The sequence below is a fragment of the Pteropus vampyrus genome, unplaced genomic scaffold, assembly GCF_000151845.1.
Source record: "Pteropus vampyrus isolate Shadow unplaced genomic scaffold, Pvam_2.0 Scaffold100, whole genome shotgun sequence".
NCBI lineage: Eukaryota > Metazoa > Chordata > Mammalia > Chiroptera > Pteropodidae > Pteropus > Pteropus vampyrus.
The window spans coordinates 3,555,722-3,575,788 of record NW_011888881.1 but is presented as its reverse complement, the minus strand read 5'-3'; the positions used below and the strand labels follow the sequence as shown (position 1 = coordinate 3,575,788).

General features: G+C 43.0%; 1 protein-coding gene across 5 annotated transcripts in view; it reads left to right on the top strand.

Moving 5' to 3' along the window:
* Positions 1 to 15,715, top strand: part of RBM6 (RNA binding motif protein 6) — a 100,594-nt gene extending 84,879 nt beyond the window's left edge. For 2 of the 5 annotated variants that reach the window (XM_011364724.2, XM_011364722.2), the window contains 14 exons: positions 1,344 to 1,404; positions 3,486 to 3,761; positions 4,221 to 4,381; positions 5,320 to 5,417; positions 6,103 to 6,145; positions 6,283 to 6,364; positions 6,596 to 6,681; positions 7,218 to 7,364; positions 9,519 to 9,614; positions 10,544 to 10,804; positions 10,909 to 10,983; positions 11,706 to 11,803; positions 14,589 to 14,718; positions 15,467 to 15,715. In XM_011364724.2, coding sequence (XP_011363026.1) covers positions 1,344 to 1,404; positions 3,486 to 3,761; positions 4,221 to 4,381; positions 5,320 to 5,417; positions 6,103 to 6,145; positions 6,283 to 6,364; positions 6,596 to 6,681; positions 7,218 to 7,364; positions 9,519 to 9,614; positions 10,544 to 10,804; positions 10,909 to 10,983; positions 11,706 to 11,803; positions 14,589 to 14,718; positions 15,467 to 15,592 — 1,740 coding nt within the window. In that variant the 3' untranslated portion in view covers positions 15,593 to 15,715. The remainder of the gene's footprint in view (positions 1 to 1,343; positions 1,405 to 3,485; positions 3,762 to 4,220; positions 4,382 to 5,319; positions 5,418 to 6,102; positions 6,146 to 6,282; positions 6,365 to 6,595; positions 6,682 to 7,217; positions 7,365 to 9,518; positions 9,615 to 10,543; positions 10,805 to 10,908; positions 10,984 to 11,705; positions 11,804 to 14,588; positions 14,719 to 15,466) is intronic. The other 3 variants (XM_023533355.1, XM_023533354.1, XM_011364723.2) reach the window with 2 other exon arrangements.
* Positions 15,716 to 20,067: the final 4,352 nt, after the last annotated feature.

Here is a 20,067-nt window from a genome sequence, read left to right as displayed (position 1 = left end):
ATCCTGGCTCTGCCACTTAGAGCTCTGCTGTAATAGCAGATAGCCCCCAAATCCTAGTGACTTAAAACAAACATATTCTCCACTTGCAGTACATGTCTGTGGCTATGGGTCGTTGCCAACACTTTTGCTCCATGGCTTCTCATCCTGGGGCTCAGGTGGAAGGAGCAGTTCTGATGTGAGACTGGTGTTCTCCTGGCTGAGGGAAAGAACAGGGGGCTCATTAGCACAAGCTGTAGCTCTTAAAGGTTCTGCCAGGCCTTTATAGCTTACGTTCACTCACACTCCATTGGCCAAGGCCGAAAGTGGATTAGGAAAGCGCTCTCACCCTGTGGGGCAGCACAGTCACTTGACAGTGGTCAGGGCTGTGTATATGATCCGCTCACAGAGAAGGGAACAATGAAACGATTGACTGTAATGGCCTTAACTCAAGTTACTTAACCTCTCCAGGCCTCAGTTTCATCATCTACAAAGTGGAGATGATAGTTGTCTGGATCAGTAACGGCGACATGTAAAGTAGGCATGGAACATGATGTGTGCTATTTAATTTTTAGTCGCTGCTGCCATTATTCTTGCCTCTCCTCCATATCCGGCAGACTTTTTCCTACAAGGCTCTCCCCATATAGCATCCTCTTCATGGGTCCTGCCCTTTGGTTTCCTGCTAGGCACCACGCTGCCCTCGTAGCACTTGGAAGTTCAATGGCAAAAGTTCAGGGGCTTTGGAACTGAGCCAATATGCTTGCCATTTTGTTCATAGGTTCAGACAAGAGCTGCATTCACATTGCAAAGTGTTTCTTCCCTTGTTCCGGGCTAGCGATTGTTCTTTTTCCTTTTAACATTCTCAAAATAGCTGCTAAAGGCACAACCTGCATGTCTTCCTTCTCCTTCCTTGCCCTTTTTAAAAATACGTGTTTAAGAAATTGATAATTAAATTCTTCTCAGTTCCAGCCAAGCCTGAGTAGAGGCTGTCATAACCAGTTCAGCACCAAATCTTGGGTGCAGACCGTGAGCAGCAATGGCTTTGGGGCAGTAGTATCCATAAACCATTTAACAGTCCAGTGTCCTTAGCTAAGTTTGTTACCTATAGAAATCTTTGTCCAGGGCAAGGCATTTGGGGCTGTGTCGAGTCCAGATGCCCTGTTAGAAGGCAGCTCTCAAACAGCAGCGGGCCAGTTGTGTCTGCCAGCTCTGGTGAGTAGGGGGTGGGGAGGGAGCTGTCAGAGTCCTCCGGCCTTACGGTGATCTGGGATATGGCTTATTTCATTTTTGGCAGGTGTTCCCATGCCGGTTATGTATAGGTTTTTTAAATGTTTTTTGTCGCGTTGAGTTCTCTCTTGCTCTTGCAGTGTAAGACCAGCACGGGTGGACACCGATCTTCATGTTCATTCTGCAAGTGCCCAAGGGAAGGTGAGTGGTGGTGGCAGTGGCGGTTATGGTTTGTGTTTCATGAACTAAGCAAAACAGATTTTATGCTTTCCTTTGCTTCAGAGTAGTCATGCTTAAATATAAGTTGATCGGTAGTTCTTAACCCATTTCCCGTTTACCCTGAGAATACTCGAGTAACTTGTGGATTACAGTCCTAATCTTACCCCCAAAGTTTGCCATGAAATATCTTGCTTTTATTATTATTTTCATATCTCTGTAATGTATTGATAGTCTTTGGAAACAAATGACATCATTCTATTTATAGCATTCTGTTTTTAGTAGTGATATTTCCACTTATAAAATATAGTAATTCTCAATTGCTGAAAATATCAAATCGTAGAAAACAGAGCATTTCTACGTGTGGTGTTAAATTAATGCTGGCAGTGAGCTGCACTTTTTTTTTCTAAATGAGAAAAAGGTTAAAAGTGCAACTTCATGTGACCTTTTAGTGAATGACTTTGGATTTCAGAGTCCCACCAGGGGAAAGATACTGGGTTGCGGGCTCCTCAGACTGAGGTGACTAAATGGACAGCTGAGCAGAGGTCAGTAGTGTTGTGATTTAGAGCAGTGGTTCCTCGACCTTTTTGGCACCAGAGACCAGTGCTCCTGTGAGAATCTAATGCCTGATACTCTGAGGCGGAGCTGAGGCGGTGATGCAAATACAGACGAAGCTTCGCTGACTCCCCTGCTGTGCACCTCCTGCTGTGCAGCTAGTATCTGTCCATGGCCCGGGGGTTGGGGACCCTCGAGTCAGAGTACATTTAAGGATACAGGGCTGGCTTAGAGTCAATGTGGCATTAGTCCATGTGACCCCTCACTTCTTCGAAGCTATTGTAATCTTTTGCTATTGATATTATTTCTCATTTACACTCTATGTGAACAATTTAGGATCTTCAACAGAAAAAAAATGTGTTAAAGTAACAGTAAAAATATAAAAAGAGAAAATAATCAAGATTGAGGGTGTACGTTATTTTTATAAAAGAATAAACCTACCAGCATGTCAGTCACTTGACTTTAAATTTCTCCAGAGAACCTCTAGGTAGACGACCTTAACGAGACTGTTAAAGGCGTCCATAGCAGTAGTCCTGTAATAGTGACAGTCATGTGTGTGTTTCTGATATTATCCCTTATGGGAAGTTAGGGTGTGACTATAAAATACAGTCCGGTGCATATCCATGTAGTCTTCTGAACAGCCTAACATAGTATGCATAGTTTCTCAGTTGGGCTTTTGGCTGATAGTGGAAATTCTACTCTCTGACGAAGGCTGTGAAGCAGGTGTTCTTGGAAATCTTTGGGGAAGGCTCTGACTGCTCTAGAGACCAAACCACCATGTGGGAAGGTCAATAAATAACTGAGGCTTTTAGCTTGTTGTATTACTTGAGGCAAAATTGGTTTGTTTTTTTTTTCCCCTCAAAAAAGACTTCTTTCTTGGTCTATTCTAACAAAGAGATTGTTTATGAAAACCACTGGGCACCTTACCGCTAAAATGGCTGAGACATCTTTAACCTGGAAACATAACACAAGTGCTCACTTGCTGCCTGTCACTGCTATTAATCTCTGCATTGCTCCCATAGAATGTCTCTTTTTGAGTCACATGACTTCCTGCGAACCCTCAAAGAATGAATTAATTGTAAAAATATGCCCCTAGTTAACTGGGCAGATTGTCCACATATAGAAAGAGATTTGCAAGGAATCATTTATATTTTGAAGGACATTTGCCCGTTATAATTATTTGCATGTGAATGAGCTATGTGCAGATAGGTCTTTTCTTGGCTTGTCCTGTGGTCTTACAGAATTTGAGACAGCTGTCTTAGTCCCATAACCCCGGAAGAAGCAAGGCTCCTAGATGTATTTGGGATATATGTTTCTACCAAACTTCTAGCAAGGGCCATGTGCTGTCTCATTAGCTTTGCTTAGTCTGTCAGGACTTTTTCATAGGTATTTCTGAGACTGTTAAAAGTATTGCAGTATCAGTATTTGATGGCAGATAAGGGGGAAGCACAGCATTTGGGTATTTTGGATAAAACCTCCTGGAGATTCTCTTTCTATTTCTGTTCCTCTAGTGACAGAGGCCAAGCAAGAATTAATAACCTACCCTCAGCCTCAGAAAACATCCATACCAGCATCGTCAGAAAAACAACCCAACCAGCCCCCGAGGTCCATTGATAAGGAACCTGAACCCAAAAAGCGGGAAGAAGGACAAGAACCACGCCTGGGACATCAAAAAAGAGAAGCAGAAAGGTATCTGCCTCCTTCTCGAAGGGAAGGGCTTGCCTTCCGAAGAGACCGAGAGAAGGAGCCATGGTCGGGGGAGACACGCCAGGATGGGGAAAGCAAAAGTAAGTGGTTCGTCAGGGCATGTGCCAGACTGTGACCACTGCAGTTGGCATAGATGGCCTGTGTTCTGGGTCGGGACCAGCTGCTTCCCTCAGCCTGATCGTAGAGGCTTCTGCTTTCTGTCAGCCTTGCTGTAACTGGCTGAAGGAATCCTCATTCTTCAAATAGCAAGTTGCTATTCAAATGCAGCAAGGGGAGACCACCTAGGAATATCAGGTGCTGTAGGCGTTTTAAAAAACGAAACAAAATGCAGCAAGACATAATTTTAGATTTCTAAGTATTGGTGAAGAAAATCACGAAGTCTTTATTTGACTAGCATTTTGTTATAGAACCAGCCTTGCTAGAGGAAGTAGTATCTGCTGTCATCTGCAGTAAAAAAAATGACAATCAGGTTCTGAGGACTTTAAAAATTAACCTTTCTCTCTCTTCCCTTGTCTCTCTCCACTCATTGGTGCATTCAGCAATCATGCTCAAACGCATCTATCGTTCCACACCTCCTGAGGTGATCGTGGAGGTGCTGGAGCCCTACGTCCGCCTTACTACTGCCAACGTCCGTATTATCAAGAACAGAACGGGCCCCATGGGCCACACCTACGGCTTCATTGACCTTGACTCCCATGCGGTGAGTTTCTCCCACCTTGCAGTGGCCTAGGGACAGCTGGCTATAGAAACCTCAAGAAGGTCTAAAGGATTTCTTTACCGTTGGAATTCTCAGGTGCTACTTGGTATCATAACCCCTCTTGTTCTTTCCTTCGGGTTTACTGTTTATTCAGGTGAAGCAACCACCCTTGAAACTTAGAACTCTGAGTGGTTTTCCAGATCAGTTTTTGTCTTGTGGCATTTATAATCTCCAGTTAAAATAAAGAGAAACTTAGTCACTCGTGAAGAATCTGAGTACTGAACCTTTAAAGTGTTTAGTAAATTTTCTAATTTCACAAACTTGTTCTACTCAACCACAGGTGGTTTTATATTTGATGGTAACAGGACATGTCTTTTTCCTCAGAGTGTTGCTTTAATATGCTTGTGGCTTGAGTTTTTAGTTGTGGGGCCCTTTTCTATGGAAGTAACATGAAGATGATAATGAAAATCATTGGTGTTTCTTAGATTTCATGCTCAAAAATCACAAGGGACTTTGTAAACTAGATCTGATACAAGGACAGTTGCAGCCTAAAAGAATAAGATTTGAGTTTCTGAAATATATCCCAGAAACTGAACGAAAACAAAAAGCAAAGTCATAAATCTGAGTTGATTATGCTGTCTTCTCTTCTGGAGCAAATCTTAAATCTGTATAATTCAGAAAAAGGGATGCTTAACCCAATAAAATGTTTTCCAATTTAAAAAAAACAACAACAACAACTGACGTCTACTCTGACCACTGCTCTGATCAGCCCTTCATTAAGAGTTGCCTGTTTTTGCCAGTGTGCTCTTCCTATGACAGTAATGACCAGAACATACTGTTTAGTAGATTTTCCTTTTGAGAAAGAAAATTCCTATTCAGTTCTTTTTCAGAGGACATGGCCTTTTCTCTCCTTGGGCTCACATGTGTCTTTGGTTCCCCAGGAGGCTCTTCGTGTAGTGAAGATCTTGCAGAACCTTGATCCACCATTTAGCATTGATGGCAAGATGGTAGCTGTAAACCTGGCCACTGGCAAACGAAGGTAAGGCAGAGGGGTGGGGTTCGCTTGTGCTGCCTCTGCTCAGGGTTCTGCGAGGAAACTCCTGTTCCTGGCTGGCAAGGCAGAGGTGGTAAGACAGGATGCGTTCCCAGAGCCATTGCTTCAGATATGTGCAGATACTGTAGATTTTTTTTTCCCTTAAATCAGAGTCCAGGTACTTTAGTCCTCCCCTTTGGGACTGCCTGGTTGGTATCTTTGGGTGCCAACGATGTACTCAGTGATGATATAGTCTTGGATGTGCAGAAAAATCTTGTTACAGCCTTGTCCCTTAGAATCCTGAGGAAATGCTGTCCTGACTTCCCACTCCCTGACTTCATTCAAACCCCAGTGGCCCTGGGAACTCTGATTCCTCTTTACTCCTGCCCTCATCTCGGCCCAAGAGAGGTACCTGGGAAATGGCTGCCTCAAAGAGGCAGGCTTACAGGGATGGGGACAGTCTGGCTCTTGCACCCTCAACTCAGTTGCTGTTTCGCTCCAGCACATGGCTTTGTAGAAGTCCCACTGCTCCTCCCCTCGGGAGTCTCTGCACCGCCAGACCTGCTTACTGTCGGCGCTGGTTCCTTTACCTGCAAAATGGGGGAAAGAGAGTTGGCCAGTCTATAGGGTTAGGCACTTCCCAAGTGGTTTTTGGTAGCAGGCGCTTGACATGTTGTATTGTTTGTTGCAGAAATGATTCTGGGGACCATTCTGACCACATGCACTACTATCAGGTATGCTTCAGCAGTTGGGGAGTGTTCTGCTAAAGTCCTCCAGTGACTAAAAGAGTGACCTTGAATTCTCTCCAGGGCTGACTATAGGTTAATGGCTATTGGAAGTTCTATGATTTTAATTTGCCTTTCTTTGCTAGGGTAAAAAATATTTCCGAGATAGGAGGGGAGGTGGCAGAAATTCAGATTGGTCTTCAGATACAAATCGACAAGGACAACAGTGTGAGTGACTTTTGTGTTATTTCTATTCTTTCTGGTTTGACTACTCATTAATTGAAATCTTGGTGGTCACAAAGTTAGCAGGAGATGCTGCTGACTGGGGGTGCTCATTCAGAGAGAGCGCCACCCACAGGTTCTGCACCCGTTTGGGTTGGCCAACCTCATTCTTGGTGAGTCCCCAGCAAGGGCTTCATTGGCCAGGTACTAACGTTGGCTCTGGTTTATTCCCTCTAGCATCATCCGACTGCTACATATATGATTCTGCTACTGGCTACTATTATGACCCTTTGGCAGGAACCTATTATGACCCCAACACCCAGGTGAGTTTTGGGCTGTGTTTACCTTTTCAGTGATTCTTTTGAGAAGAGTACCTCTAATTATTACTTTGAAGATTTTATGCCCTGGATTCTCTGGTTGCTCATTACATGAAAAGTAGAAAAGTTTAAATCTGTGGAAACTGAATATTTCTCCATTCTAGGCAGCTGCTTTGACTTTCTGTACCTCATGTCTAGTCTGGTGTTTTAAAAAGTTTAGATCTTATATTGAGTTGTATTTATTCAGGTGGATTTTAAAGATGATGACTTTTATTTTAACTGTTGCCTATCTGAAAAACCATTGTGGCATTACAGGTAAGAACAGCGCTGCTCTTGGAAAAAGCGACGGGGAGTGGTCTGGATGTGGTCTGGATGTGTCCTGGCTGCTTGGAGTGGGTTTAGATTATTTGATATGGTCTCTTCTCAGGCTTGGCAGTGAGAAACCTGTTCTTTCCCCCAGAAGGAAACTGTGCTCCTCAGACCTGGAATCACTGAGGAAGTGAAGCATTCTGTAGACTTAACTGTTTCCCACTGTATTGCAGCAAGAAGTCTTTGTGCCCCAGGACCCTGGGTCACCTGAGGAAGAAGAGATCAAGGAGAAGAAACCCACCAGTCAAGGAAAGTCAAGTAGCAAGAAGGAAACGTCTAAAAGAGATGGCAAGGAGAAAAAAGATAGAGGAGTGACAAGGGTGAGCGGACTTGTGAGACTGAGGTTTGAGATGTGATTTGCTAAAAAACCAGGCAGTCTCCTTGCCTCTTACAGCCAGGGGTCACTGTCTTTTACAAATGCAAAAACTGTAGGTGGTAGAACAATGACTCAGCTCCAGTTTCCCTTTGCTATGTTCCCTGTTCAGTGCTGGACTCTGTATACACAGTTCTGTGAGTGTTACTTTAGCAGAGGATGCCATTTCGTATTCTTTATTCGCTTTATATTTGATCATAGTTTTTCTATGTCTGTAATATTTTTAAATTATTATCTTGGTGCCTCACTGGTAAAAATGATACACTGGTAAAAGTGTACCCTTGTTTTCTTTATCATTCCTGCATCGTTTGTCTTTTTTCCTGATCTTACACTGTTATAATGTACACCATTTAGCATTTTATTTCTGCTTTTAAATTATTCCCTTAGAATAAAATTTCAAGATCAAAGTTGAACATTTTTAACATTTCTTAACATAAAATTAAATTATTTTCCAAAGAATTATATTGATTTACCCTCACACCAGTTACATATTAGTAAAAACGGATGAATGCTTTTACTATTCAATTCATAACTAGTCTTTTTATTCCCTTCTGATAGTGGTAGTTGTTGACGGGGCAAGCTGAGAGCTCAGATTTTAGAGTCACATTGGCTTAATGTTTAGATTCTGCTTTCGCTACTTATTTTTTCCAACCATATTCCCAATCTTTTCTGTATTGTTCCAATTTTAGTATATGTGCTGCCAAAGCAAGCACCCAGTCTTTTCTAGAGTGAGGCTGTTAATGTCTGTCTAGGAGGATTGTAGTAAAGGCTGACGAAAATAATGCATGTAAATGTCTCATCTAGTTCCTGACAATAATCTCTCAATATATACTAAATGCTATATGTTTAAAGGTTTTTTATTTTGAAATCATAACAACATTATAGCTATTTCACAAATTAGGAATGTTGATGTAAGAAACATCCAGATCTGTAGAGGCTTTTGATAAGTTTATTTGAGCAAAACTGACAACATGCCAGGAAACAAGATCTCAAATGCTGGAGAGAATAACAGTTTCACAGCTTCTTTTATACATTTGAAATTAAGGAGGTGGGGGAAAGCATGGTGGGGATTGGATTACAGGATAGTTAACAAGATTATGTGCTTTTTTTTTTTTTTGACAACATTTCATTTACTCGTTTTTTAATTTTTATTTTTTAATTAGAATTGGTATTAAATATTATATTAGTTTCAGGTGTACAGTATAGTCGATAGACATTTATATAATTTACAAAGTGATCCCCCTAATTAGTCTAGTACCCACCTAGCACAGTACATAGTTATTACATTATTTTTTGCTATATTTCATGTGCTGTACTTCACATCCCTGTGGCTGTTTTGTAACTGCCAATTTGTACTTCTTAAGCCCTTCACCAGTTTTGTTTTGAGCTATTGCTGATAGCCACTCTGACAGGTGTGAGGTGGTATCTCATTGTGGTTTTAATTTGCATTTCTCTAATGATTAGCGATGTTGAGCATCTTTTCATATGTCTGTTGGCCATCTGTATGTCCTCTTTGGAGAAATGCCTGTTCATGTCCTCTGCCCTTTTTTTTAATTGGTTGGGTTTTTTGTTTTGTTTCGTTTTGTTTTGGTGTTGAGTTATATGAGTTCTTTGTAAATTTTGGATATTAACCCTTTATCTAATGTCTCATTGGCAATATCTTCTGCCATTCAGTAGATCGTCTTTTAGTTTTGTTGATGGTATTCTTTGCTGTCCAAAAACTTTTTAGTTTGATGTAGTTCCATTTGTTTATTTTTTCTTTTGTTTCCCTTGATTATGTGCTTTATTGAGAGGGGTATTACTATTAGTATTTCAAAGGTAGGTTAACCTAGATGCATGAAAACAATGGACAGGGCTGGCTTAAAACCTGTCTAAAGCAGTTATAGCCCTGGGGCATGACTACCCACCACGACCTGCCCAGTGAGGAATTTATGATCAGATCACCCTGTGAGGTTACTTCCATAGAACCCCTTCTCCCCCACACACACCTCCCACCCCACCCCTCCACAGGAGGTTTGGAAAATTAGACTAATTACAACAGGGTTAACTCTTAACCTAACTATTATGAGTGTCATAAGAGAATTACCTTTGGTTTGATCAGTTTCAGGAAAATGCCAGTGAGGGGACAGCACCCCCAGAGGATGTCTTTAAGAAGCCCCTGCCTCCCACTATGAAGAAGGAAGAGAGTCCTCCACCAGTAAGGCTGAGCGGATGCCCTGGGCTAAGGCTGGGGCTGGTTCCTAGTGGGAAAGGAAGTTCAAGGCCGATGTCTCACTTTGGTGTTGGTCCTTTAGCTCTCTGTGTCTCCCAAAGAACTCCTCTTGAGTATAAGCATGAAGTAAATTTTCCTGTCTGCTAATAGGAACATAACTGGAGAATCAAAGACAGTGATCTGTCTTCTTTCCCTTGACACCGCACCGTTCCCACCAGACCAGAGCATGCCTGGCCTTTTTTAAGTTATAATCTTGATCGTGTTAATTCTTCTCTTCTAAACAACTAAAGAAACCCTTTTTCTTGGCCCTCATGTTTCTTGTCTTAAGTTTTCTGTAAGCTGCTGATAAACACTCTTTGCCTGCTCCACATCATTAATTCAGTTCGTTGTAATGCTTCTGTCCTCACCACGCTTTTGCCTTTCCCTTTCCCAGGAGCTGGATCTGTCTACCTGAGTGCTTATCCTTCAGTTGCTTTAGTCTACTTCCTAAATCCTTTTTGCTCTAGAGATTCCTGTAGCCTTAATAAAATGTGTCCCTCCTCTTCTCCATGATTACAGTGACTTGGAGATGATTGCTCTCTCTTCCATCTTTGGAACTTATAATTTTGTAACTCTTCTCCTATGTACTAATTCGGTTCCCCTTTCTTTTCCTTCTCTTCACCATTCCGTTGCTAGAGTCACTTCTAAGGGAACTTTTCTGGCTTACCTCAATGAGTGAGGAGAAAAGTCAAGCTTTGACCACATTGCCTCCATCTGAGAAATGACCAGTGTGGTCAGTGGGCCTGTTATGAACCCAGCTCATCATTCAAACTAAAGGAAGAAACAAGATGCCCATATCAGAATATCCAGAAAACAGGCCCCAAAATATAGGTTGAGTTTGAGTTTGGTGTTAATCCCTGGCCTTCTCCTTCCAGCCTAAAGTGGTAAACCCGCTGATCGGCCTCCTGGGTGAGTATGGAGGGGACAGTGACTATGAGGAAGATGAGGAGGAGGAGCAGCCCCCTCCTCCTCAGCTCCGCACAGTGCAGCCCCAGCAGCGAGAGGAGCCAACCAAGAAGGAGAACGAAGAAGACAAACTCACTGACTGGAATAAACTGGCTTGTCTGCTCTGCAGAAGGCAGTTCCCCAATAAAGAAGTTCTGATCAAACACCAGCAGCTCTCAGACCTGCACAAGGTATTAGGGAAAAGGGCCCTGACCATCAGGCTTAAAGTAGCCACTGGGAAAGGCCTGGAGGCATTTTTTAAAACCTGTACTCATAGAATGCCTTCTCTTCTCAGCAAAACCTGGAAATCCACCGGAAGATAAAACAGTCTGAGCAGGAGCTAGCCTATCTGGAGAGGAGAGAACGGGAGGTGAGCTTCAGCGCCCTGGTACTGCCTTGACTACAGCTCTTTGCTTTCTGGTGTAAAATTTGTAGGCTGTTCTAAAGACAGAGAATGCAGAGGCCCTGAGAGATGGTACATTTCTCAAAACTCATCAAACTACATTAAAACAAGTATATTCTATGATTTACAAATTATACCTTAATAAAGTTGGTATTTTTTAAAGCTAGTGCTAAGGGTCTCTGGGTAGATCAAGTAAATAGCACTCATCTTTCCTGCCCAGCTTTTAAAATCAATCAAGGAGTGTTAGATAGGGTTGCTGAAGTAACACCTTTTATTACTACTAAAGGCTGTTAGAGGAAGTAGTTTTCCCGTGAAAGCCAAACGGGCTTGCCACCTAGACCACACAATAAGGCAGGTCACCTACCCAACCTCAGGCTCCATCAGCCCAGGGCAGGCCGTAGGTGATGGTAAGGAATCAGCCCGTGGAGGCCTATGGGAGATCTTTTCTTTCTCCTCAAAAGAAAAAAAGACAGCTGAGCCAAACTTACCAGCTTATTATTATTCCCAAGTTGGCCAATCAAAGAAAGGAGCCACTGCTTTCTCAGGAAGATTGTATGAAGGAGTGAGAGATCTGGGAGTTGCCAGTTGAACTTCCTTTCCATTAGAATCATCAGGAATAAAGTGAAGCTTCTTCACTCCTCTGTCCCTCAGATGGAAATTTCAGGGTCTGTTCTTCTGCTTACCAACAGGGAAAGTTTAAAGAAAGAGGAAATGATCGCAGAGAAAAGCTCCAATCTTTTGACTCTCCAGAAAGAAAACGAATTAAATACTCCAGGGAAACTGACAGGTAAGCCAGGAGCTCTTGACTCAGCGTCGCCCTCAAGACCTAATGACGAAACCATCTCTTCCTCTGCTGGCGCTGCTGTTTTCGGTCTCAGGGAGGTGAGGTTATCAGGAGCAGGTTCTGCCTGAACTCTGAGCGTGAGGTTCTCTCCAGCCTTTTGGCCACTTGTCTTTACACAGGGAATATGTATGTTTGCATGGAAGCTTGGCTGGCTGCTTAGCTGCTCAAAGCCAGGGCTGGAGTGGCCGTTGTTGGAAACCCTTACTCCCCTCTTCGGTCATACTGTGCCTCCTTGTGGGCCCAATGAGCATGCCATAGTCTTGGGCTTTTTCTCCAGGGAACCTCCATTGTTACATGTAGGTGCTGAATAAGTGGTTGGCTGCCGATAGAGCTATATGGTCTCTAGCTCTCTGTGCGTGTTTCCAGTGAGGTCACCCCCAAGTTGTGGGCCCTGAGTTATAGACTTCATTGATAACCCGCTGGGTACAAATGCTACACTAAATGCAAGGCGTATTCAAGTGGACAGACATGCATTGTCCTGGCCCGTCTGAACACAGAATGAGGAAGGCTTAGGTGACTCTGTGTCTCAGGGCAGACACAGAGACCTAATAGAAAGGAGAGGGCATTTTAGTAGGAGGAGACTGTGTCCACCATGGGTGAGAGGGAGCGCGGTCATGATGCATTTGGGAAGGTCTAAGAAGCCTGATGGAGCTAAACACTAGAGATGTGTGGTTGAATGACAGGAGATGAGGCTGGCTCAACAGATCTGGAAGCCAGTTCGTGAAGTTCATACCCCCTGAATGCCATGCTAAGACTTTGGCTTAGGGCAGTGGAAGCTTATAAAATGATGATAAGCAAGGTATCGATCTAGTTAGACTTGAGCAGACCTATATGTTGTTAAGTGAAAGTACTAGAAGCCAGGGTAGATTATGCTTGTGGGGAAGAGAGAAGTTACATATGGAGAAAGTCCCCTGAGGAGGTCAGATGGAGCTGGGGCTCTGGTGTTTCAGCTTATTTGCTCACAGCCCACCATACGAGGTTATTTTTGAATCATGGTCCAGTAATTGTGTGTAACTGGAAAAGAAATCTTCATTAAAAATACTTTTTTACTGTGGGCAATAAACTGTGCTGTTTTTATTCTACTCTTCTATTTGCATTTTTAAAAAGTGTTAATGTGGGACAACCTAAGCGATGTAAGATCTCATTGGATCATTCTCTGCAATTTGAAAGACGGTGGACTCGGACTAAGGTGCTGGAGTCAGCCAGGAGGAAGAAGGACACCTTAGCCCTGAGTCAGTTGGGCTTGATGCAGGAGACTCTCTATTCTCCGAACCCTTCACACCGCATCCTACTGGCTCTCCTCCTCCTCAATCTTCCTTCCTGCTCCTCCTCCTGTTCTGGGTGGTTCCAGATATTCTCCAGGCCTCTGCCCTCAGTTTTCCTTTATTCTCATTGCTCCACCCTCTTGACCTGGAGTTCTAAGGCAGCGGTCTCCAACCTTTTTGGCACCAGGGACCGGTTCTCCTATGAGAATCTAATGCCTGGGATCTGAGGCGGAGCTGAGGCGGTGATGCTAGTGCTGGTGAATGGCTGCAAATACGGATGAAGCTTCGCTTGCTCTCAGCTCACTTCCTGCTGTGCAGCCTGGTTCCTAACGGGCCACAGATGGTACTGATCTGTGGCCTGAGGGTCAGGGACCCCTGGTTTAAAGTACCCAAAGCCTCAGCTGCCACTAACAAATTAACAGGTTCTCTGGCTTCACCTTAATTCGGTTTTGTTTTCTGAGCTCGAAATCACTGCTTCTGTTTACCTCCTGGGCATTTCGATCTCTTGGACATCTTTCCGGCTTCTCACCCCAAACAGTTACTCAGTGTCATATCCCACATCCTGTGCCAGTCCAGTCCTGCTGCTCCTGCTGTGCTTCTGTTTCAGAGTAATAATATCACTGCGTCACGGTCCACCTGCTGTGACACAGCCTTCCTCCTCTATCCCCTGTATTGTTAGTGGCCACATTTCTAATTAAGCCTTGCCCCGCTTTCTAGCTCACCTCAAACTGGACTCCTTAATCTCAATCTTTGCTCTTCACTCTTCTGTCCATTCTCTACCCTACCACCAGAATGACCTTTGTAAACAGAAATCAGCTCCTAAAACTCGTCTTTTTGTGGAGGTAGACCTTGCCTAGAGGGAGGCCAAGGTGTCAGTCAGGATTTTTTTTTTTGTTGGTTGAGGGGGGGGGTTGCCCGAAAGAGGAAATCCAGAGTCATGATTCAAGCATGATGTTCAAGTATTTTCACAGTCTGACCCAAGTGGCCTTTTGTCAATTACTGCTGCTCCTCTCCTGGGCAAATTGTATTCTTTCACTTCTCCTTGCTTGTGTCTTTCTTTCCTCTCGTGCTTTTTTTTCTAGTTCGTAAGCTCCTCATCTGTCAAGACCCAGTTCAGATGTACCTTGGAATTACTGTCATTTTGGATGATGCCCCTTCACAGTTTATGTTCCCTCTGCTTTATTTCCATAGCAGATCCTCTGTTGCCACATCCATGGCTGAGCTCTTCAATGTGCTATAACCATCTGTTGACATATTTTCCTTCCACATGAACAGGGTCAAGTCTTGATCATCTCTGTATCTCCAGGATGGAGCCTGTTGTATAGATAGCAAACACTTAGAGATATCATTTAATATGCATAAGAGGAAGCAAATCTGAACCAAGAGGACAGAGGTTTTTATTAGGCTCACAAACAGATTGCTTTGAAAGTAATGGTGTTTAAGTATGTCTGCTTCTTTTGCAGTGATCGTAAACCTGTTGGTAAAGAAGATGTTGACAACAGCAGCAAAGGAGGCTGTGCCCAACAAGCCACTGGCTGGAGGAAGGGAGCAGGCCTCGGATATGGCCATCCTGGATTGGCTTCAGCGGAAGAGGTGAAATGTTTTCCATCTTGTTAGGGTGCCCAGCGGACCTGGGTTGTACTTAGCTTCCTCTCATTCTGTGGCCCAGAGCTATTTCCCTGCCTTTTAGCTAGGCTTTCTCCATTGCTAGGTAAGGATATGAGAGCTGAGGAACCCGTCAATCTTGGTTACTGGGTATAGCTATGCATGCTGCCCCTTGGCCATTTGGTTGCTTACTGCACCCAAAAGGGAGAGAGAAATTAGAATGAGGCTCATCTTATTTTTACATGCAATAAGAGGTGAGGCATTGTGGGAATTAGGCAGTTTGAGACTGAAGAATCATTTGGTGAAAAGATCTAGGGAACTAGCAATAAAAGGTATAAAGGCATCTCTGAGAGGGATTGTCATCCGAGGTCTTAGATGGCTCAATTTAAGGATCATGAAGTTAGTCCTCATTCACAGGAAGGGCTTTGGCCCCCCTCAGTTTTCATGAAGAGTAGAGAAAGTAACAAGAGGACACATTGCCCATTTTGCGTTGGCTTAGTGCCCCTCTGAAATTGCCAGCTATAGGAGATTGGCTTCTGATATTTCTGGTGTCAAATCCTGTATCCCGAAATCCTGGTGTCACCGCCCTCCTTACTCATCTTGAGTGTTTGTTAAACATCTAAAAATTCTCCTATATCCTGCTCTTTACTGGTCCCGAAATGCTCGTAGTCAAAGGCCAGCTCTGAGGCTAATTTAATTTATAGAGCTCACTTCATTGTTTGCCTTTGTTTTACAGACTGAAGGCCGGATGAGGGGGCCCGCTGTTGGGGCTCCAGGAAGAACCAGCAAGAGACAGTCCAACGAGACTTACCGAGATGCTGTGCGAAGAGTCATGTTTGCTCGATATAAAGAACTCGATTAAAGCACGGAGATGAGTCCCGTAGGACACAGCCTCCTTCTTGTTTTGTTTGTCCGTCTCTCCTTTTGTTTTGTTACTGTTCTTGCTGCTAGAACTTTTTTAAATAAACTTTTTTTCAATGTGATTTTTTGAGTTGTTGAAGTTTTCTCCCATAGATGGGTGGGAGTAGGTCAGTGGTGGAAGGGAGAGGGTTCCTGGCTGTGGGCCCATCTGCGATGATGCTGAACAGAGAGAGCTGCAGTGAGCCTTGAAGCACCGACTGCTGTCAGCCTGGTGGGTTGCAGTGACCTTTGAACTCTAGCCTGTGTGAATACTATCAGATTTTCAAAATTATTTTTCTAATCTAATTAGTGAACATAGCACCTCATTGTTTGCTTCTGTTTTTTCAATAACTGCCTAGGCTGAACTGTTTCCATAAATTGGTTTATTACTCTGATGACCTTTGAAAGTCCTCTTCTTCTGACTTCCCCATTGTTGGGAGGTGGGGCAGCGGCAGTTGTGAAAACTCTGAGTGCCTGCTGGGTGCTCATGCTTCACACACTGTGATCACCACAAGTTGGCACAATAAGTTACCACTTCGCTCCAGCCATCGTTCAGCTTTTCCTTCCGTCTGCGGCCAAAACTCTCCAAGAGGTGTCTGCCCCTTTCAGATCTTTCTTAAATTTTCTACTATATCACTCATACCATTTCACAGTGTTGTTTTTCTAATCCTTTGCAGTTAAAAGGACTATATCCTATGAACCTGTTAAAACTTTAACAAATAATTCCTCAAGATGACATATTACAATAGTAAGAATTGCACTTTTCAGATATCTCAGGGGAAGACTATTTTAGGAAGAGAACTGTGTGTTTAGAAGAACATCTTCATAGTATAAGGTGGGAGTTTGTAAACTTCTCTGTAAAGAGCCAGACAGTCAATATTTTAGACTTTACAGTTAGATTTCTCTTGCAACTACTCAACCCTATTGTAGTGAGAAAGCAGCCATGGGCAAGTGATTGTAAACAAGCTGTGTTCCAATAAAACTTTATTTACAAAAACAGATTGCAGGCCAAATTTGGCCTACAGGTTGTGGTTTGCCAGCTCCTGTACTAAGGGCAGAATCTGGGTGCATCAGGCAGGACCAAGGAAGGCTCTGTAAAAAGAAGGGGAATGGGGATTGGCATTTTGGAGGGGATGGGCAGTGAGACGGAAAAAGAGGGGGAGGTGGCCATACACCAAGGAGTAAACATTTCCAGCAACAGGAGTGCTAAATGTGAATTTAAATTGTTTGCCTCCAAAAAGGAAAACAGCCTCAGGAGCACAGTGGATTTGGGAGGGAGGTACCGTGGGTTCTGGGCCTGGCTACCACCAATGCCACATTGCAGGTGGCCCATTTGAGTCTTTCAGCCCCAGACAGATGCATTCCAGGAGCCCTTCTGGTCTAACTGATGGTCTGCAGGTCCATCTGTGGTACATCTCATTACTTTCTGTCTGACCATCACTGAGTAGGTTTCAGAACACTTTGGAAGCTGGTCCAGGTTTGTCCTTAACCAACCAGACCAGGTTTTCCTTTAACCCTGTGCCATCGTGTTGGGCCAAGAGTGAGCTATGGACATCAAACACTTCACTGTTGAAGACTCCTGTAGAGGCTACTTAGTTGACCCAGGTTATATTGGCTGCCCAGCAGAAGCACCATCAAGTTATTAAGTAGTCGTTCTATGAGTGTTTTGAGAACCTACTCTACTTGTCACTGGGGCTTGTAGCAAGACCAGTGTCATTCTCTGTGCCCATGGGACTCAGTCCACTGGAAAGATGGACGTTAAGCAGTCACTGACATCATAAGATTTTTGATGGAGAGGTACAGCGAGCTATTGTGTTGGTCTGACATGGACTTCTCATTTGGTGGAAGCAGCATCTTCCCTGAAGACAGACCTCAGGGACTAGTTTGAGCTATTGCCTAGATTTAATTTTCTAGTTTTATTTTGCCACTTTAATGGAGATTTTGCTGTTGGAAATAAGATTTAAAGTATTTAATACATTTTAAAAGCAATTCTTTGAGTATTGATGAAAGTAGAAATGGTATGAAAAAACTTCCCTGGGAAGTTCCCCGAGGCCTTTGATCAGAATGCCAGCTTCTTAAGGGCAGGGATCTTGGGTAATTTTCTTCACGATTATATTCTAGCACCTGGCACAGGACCTAACAGTAGGCACTCAGTAAGTGAGTAATTCTGAGCTCATAGGTCTATGGAAAATAATTATTGAATTAAATTTTGATTGCATCTCTGTTTATCAAAGCCCATCTTGAAAAAAGAAATTAGTTTGTTGGTATAGGCAAGAGTTCTCACATAAATCTTTTTTTCTTTATATTCTATGGCAGTAGTTTCCAGCCTGGGACCAAAACATGTGAACTAGTTTTTTTGGTTTTTTTTTTTTTTTTTTTGCCAAGTGGTAGAAGATTAAGGAGGTGGGAATGGGGGGAAGACTTAAGATTATCATTTCATTAAGAGGAAAACTTTTACATCAAAAAAGCAGGAAAGGCAATCAAAGGAATATCCTTTATTCTATATTGAACACGTGGATTTACTTTTTCCTTACTTAGCTGGAGACTTAAACTTTTCCAGACCCACATTAGCTGCCAGACTGGCCTTCAGGGGCACAGCTCTGGAGCTCAAGGGGGCAGTGTCCAAAAAGAAGGGCAGCAAATACTGAATGAAATCTTTTTTTCTAGGCGCCTCCTTCAGAATGATTTTGTGCCATTTATGAGCAGCCATATGGCTTTTATGGCTGGCAAGGAGCCCAACCCAGCAACACCTCAAGAAAGCTCAGAAATGCTTGTTGAACCGATTTGGAAAGAAGGCAATTGACTGCTGGTGGTCATTAAGCCTAGCAGATTCTGGATTCTTGGCACCTGCATCATCTGTTGCAGGGTTGCAATAACCCCATCTATGTTTAACTTTTAAATTTAATTAAATGAGTACCTTCTGTGGACCACATACATTAACTTTTTTCGGTAATAAAAGTTTTATATATATATACTTCCCCCATAAGTTGGAATATTATAACACACACATTTCTACGAAAAGAGTAATGTGTATGTGTGTAGACAGGGCTATGGTCTGAATGTGCCCGCCCTCCCCTCCCCCACCAATTCATATCTTGAAATCCTAACCCACAAAGGCAATACTATAATAGTAGGTGGGGCCTTTTGGGAAGTGATTCAGTGATGAGAATGGAACTGTCATAAATAGGACTAGTGCTCTTATCAGAGAGCCCACAGAGCTCCATAGACACTTTCATCATTTGAAGATACAATGAGAATTGCAACCCAGAAGACGGCTCTCATCCAACAGTGATGACACCTTGATCTTGGACTTCCCAGCCTCCGGAACTGAGAAATATATTCTGTTTTTATAAGCTCCCCAGTCTGTGGTATTTTGTTATAGCAACCCAAACAGGCTTTAGATGATAGATTAGATAGATAGATAGATAGATAGATAGATAGATAGATAGATAGATAGATAGATAGGGGAGAGGGAGAACAGAAATAATTTACCCATTCTAAAATCCAGATTCCTACCTTTCCACCTATTGTCATGTTTTTAATTACCCAAAGAGTTTGCAGTGTCAGTCACTTAATGTCCTTGATGTAGGTTAAACCATAGTTAGAACAGGTTTAAAGATGTTTCCAAGAAAAAGATTTTTTTTTAGTATATTTAAAGCTTCTGGTTTGAAATCTGACATATACTCATTTTTGAAAGATTTCTTATCTAGAAGAGAGTAGTATAGGTGTGGTTTTCCATAACTGGTATCAGTATCTTCCTCTGCCTTGTCATGGTCTATTTTTCAATCCGCATATGTAACCTGAAAACTCAGTTCCATTAAAAATATATTTATCTATAATGCCAGGGGGCAAGTTATGGTAACTGGATGCACAGGACTACCACCATCTCACTCGCCAGAGTCCGAAACATCTTTGAATCGCCCAAGGATTCCTGCTTTCTGCCACAAATGTTACACTTTTAGGTTTAGTATTGGATTAATTTGTTCATTCAACAAATATTTACTGAGTGCATATGATATGCCTGGGACCAGTGGAGGCACTGGGAATATAGTAGTGAACTAAACAAAAGTTTCTGACCTGGAGTTTACATTCTAGTGGTTAAGGGTGTGGGCTCTGAAATCAACTTACTAGTTCATATTCCTAGTTCCACCATTAGTTCTGTGTGACCTATTGTCTCTGTAAAACAAGGACAGTGATGGTTGCTTTTACTAGATGGACAGCAGTTGCAGTTAGAAGTGGTCAGATCCTAGAACTATTTTGAAGGTAGAATCAAAAGGATTTGCTGATGGATTGAGTGCGGGGGGAAAAAGTCATAGGTTTGTCCTAAGTAACAAAGCGGGGAGTTGCTATTTATGAGCTGGGGAAGGCTGTGAAGGAGATGAGGTTGGGTTTTGGCTGTGTTAACTTTGAGATGCTACTAGAGTTTTCAAGTAATAA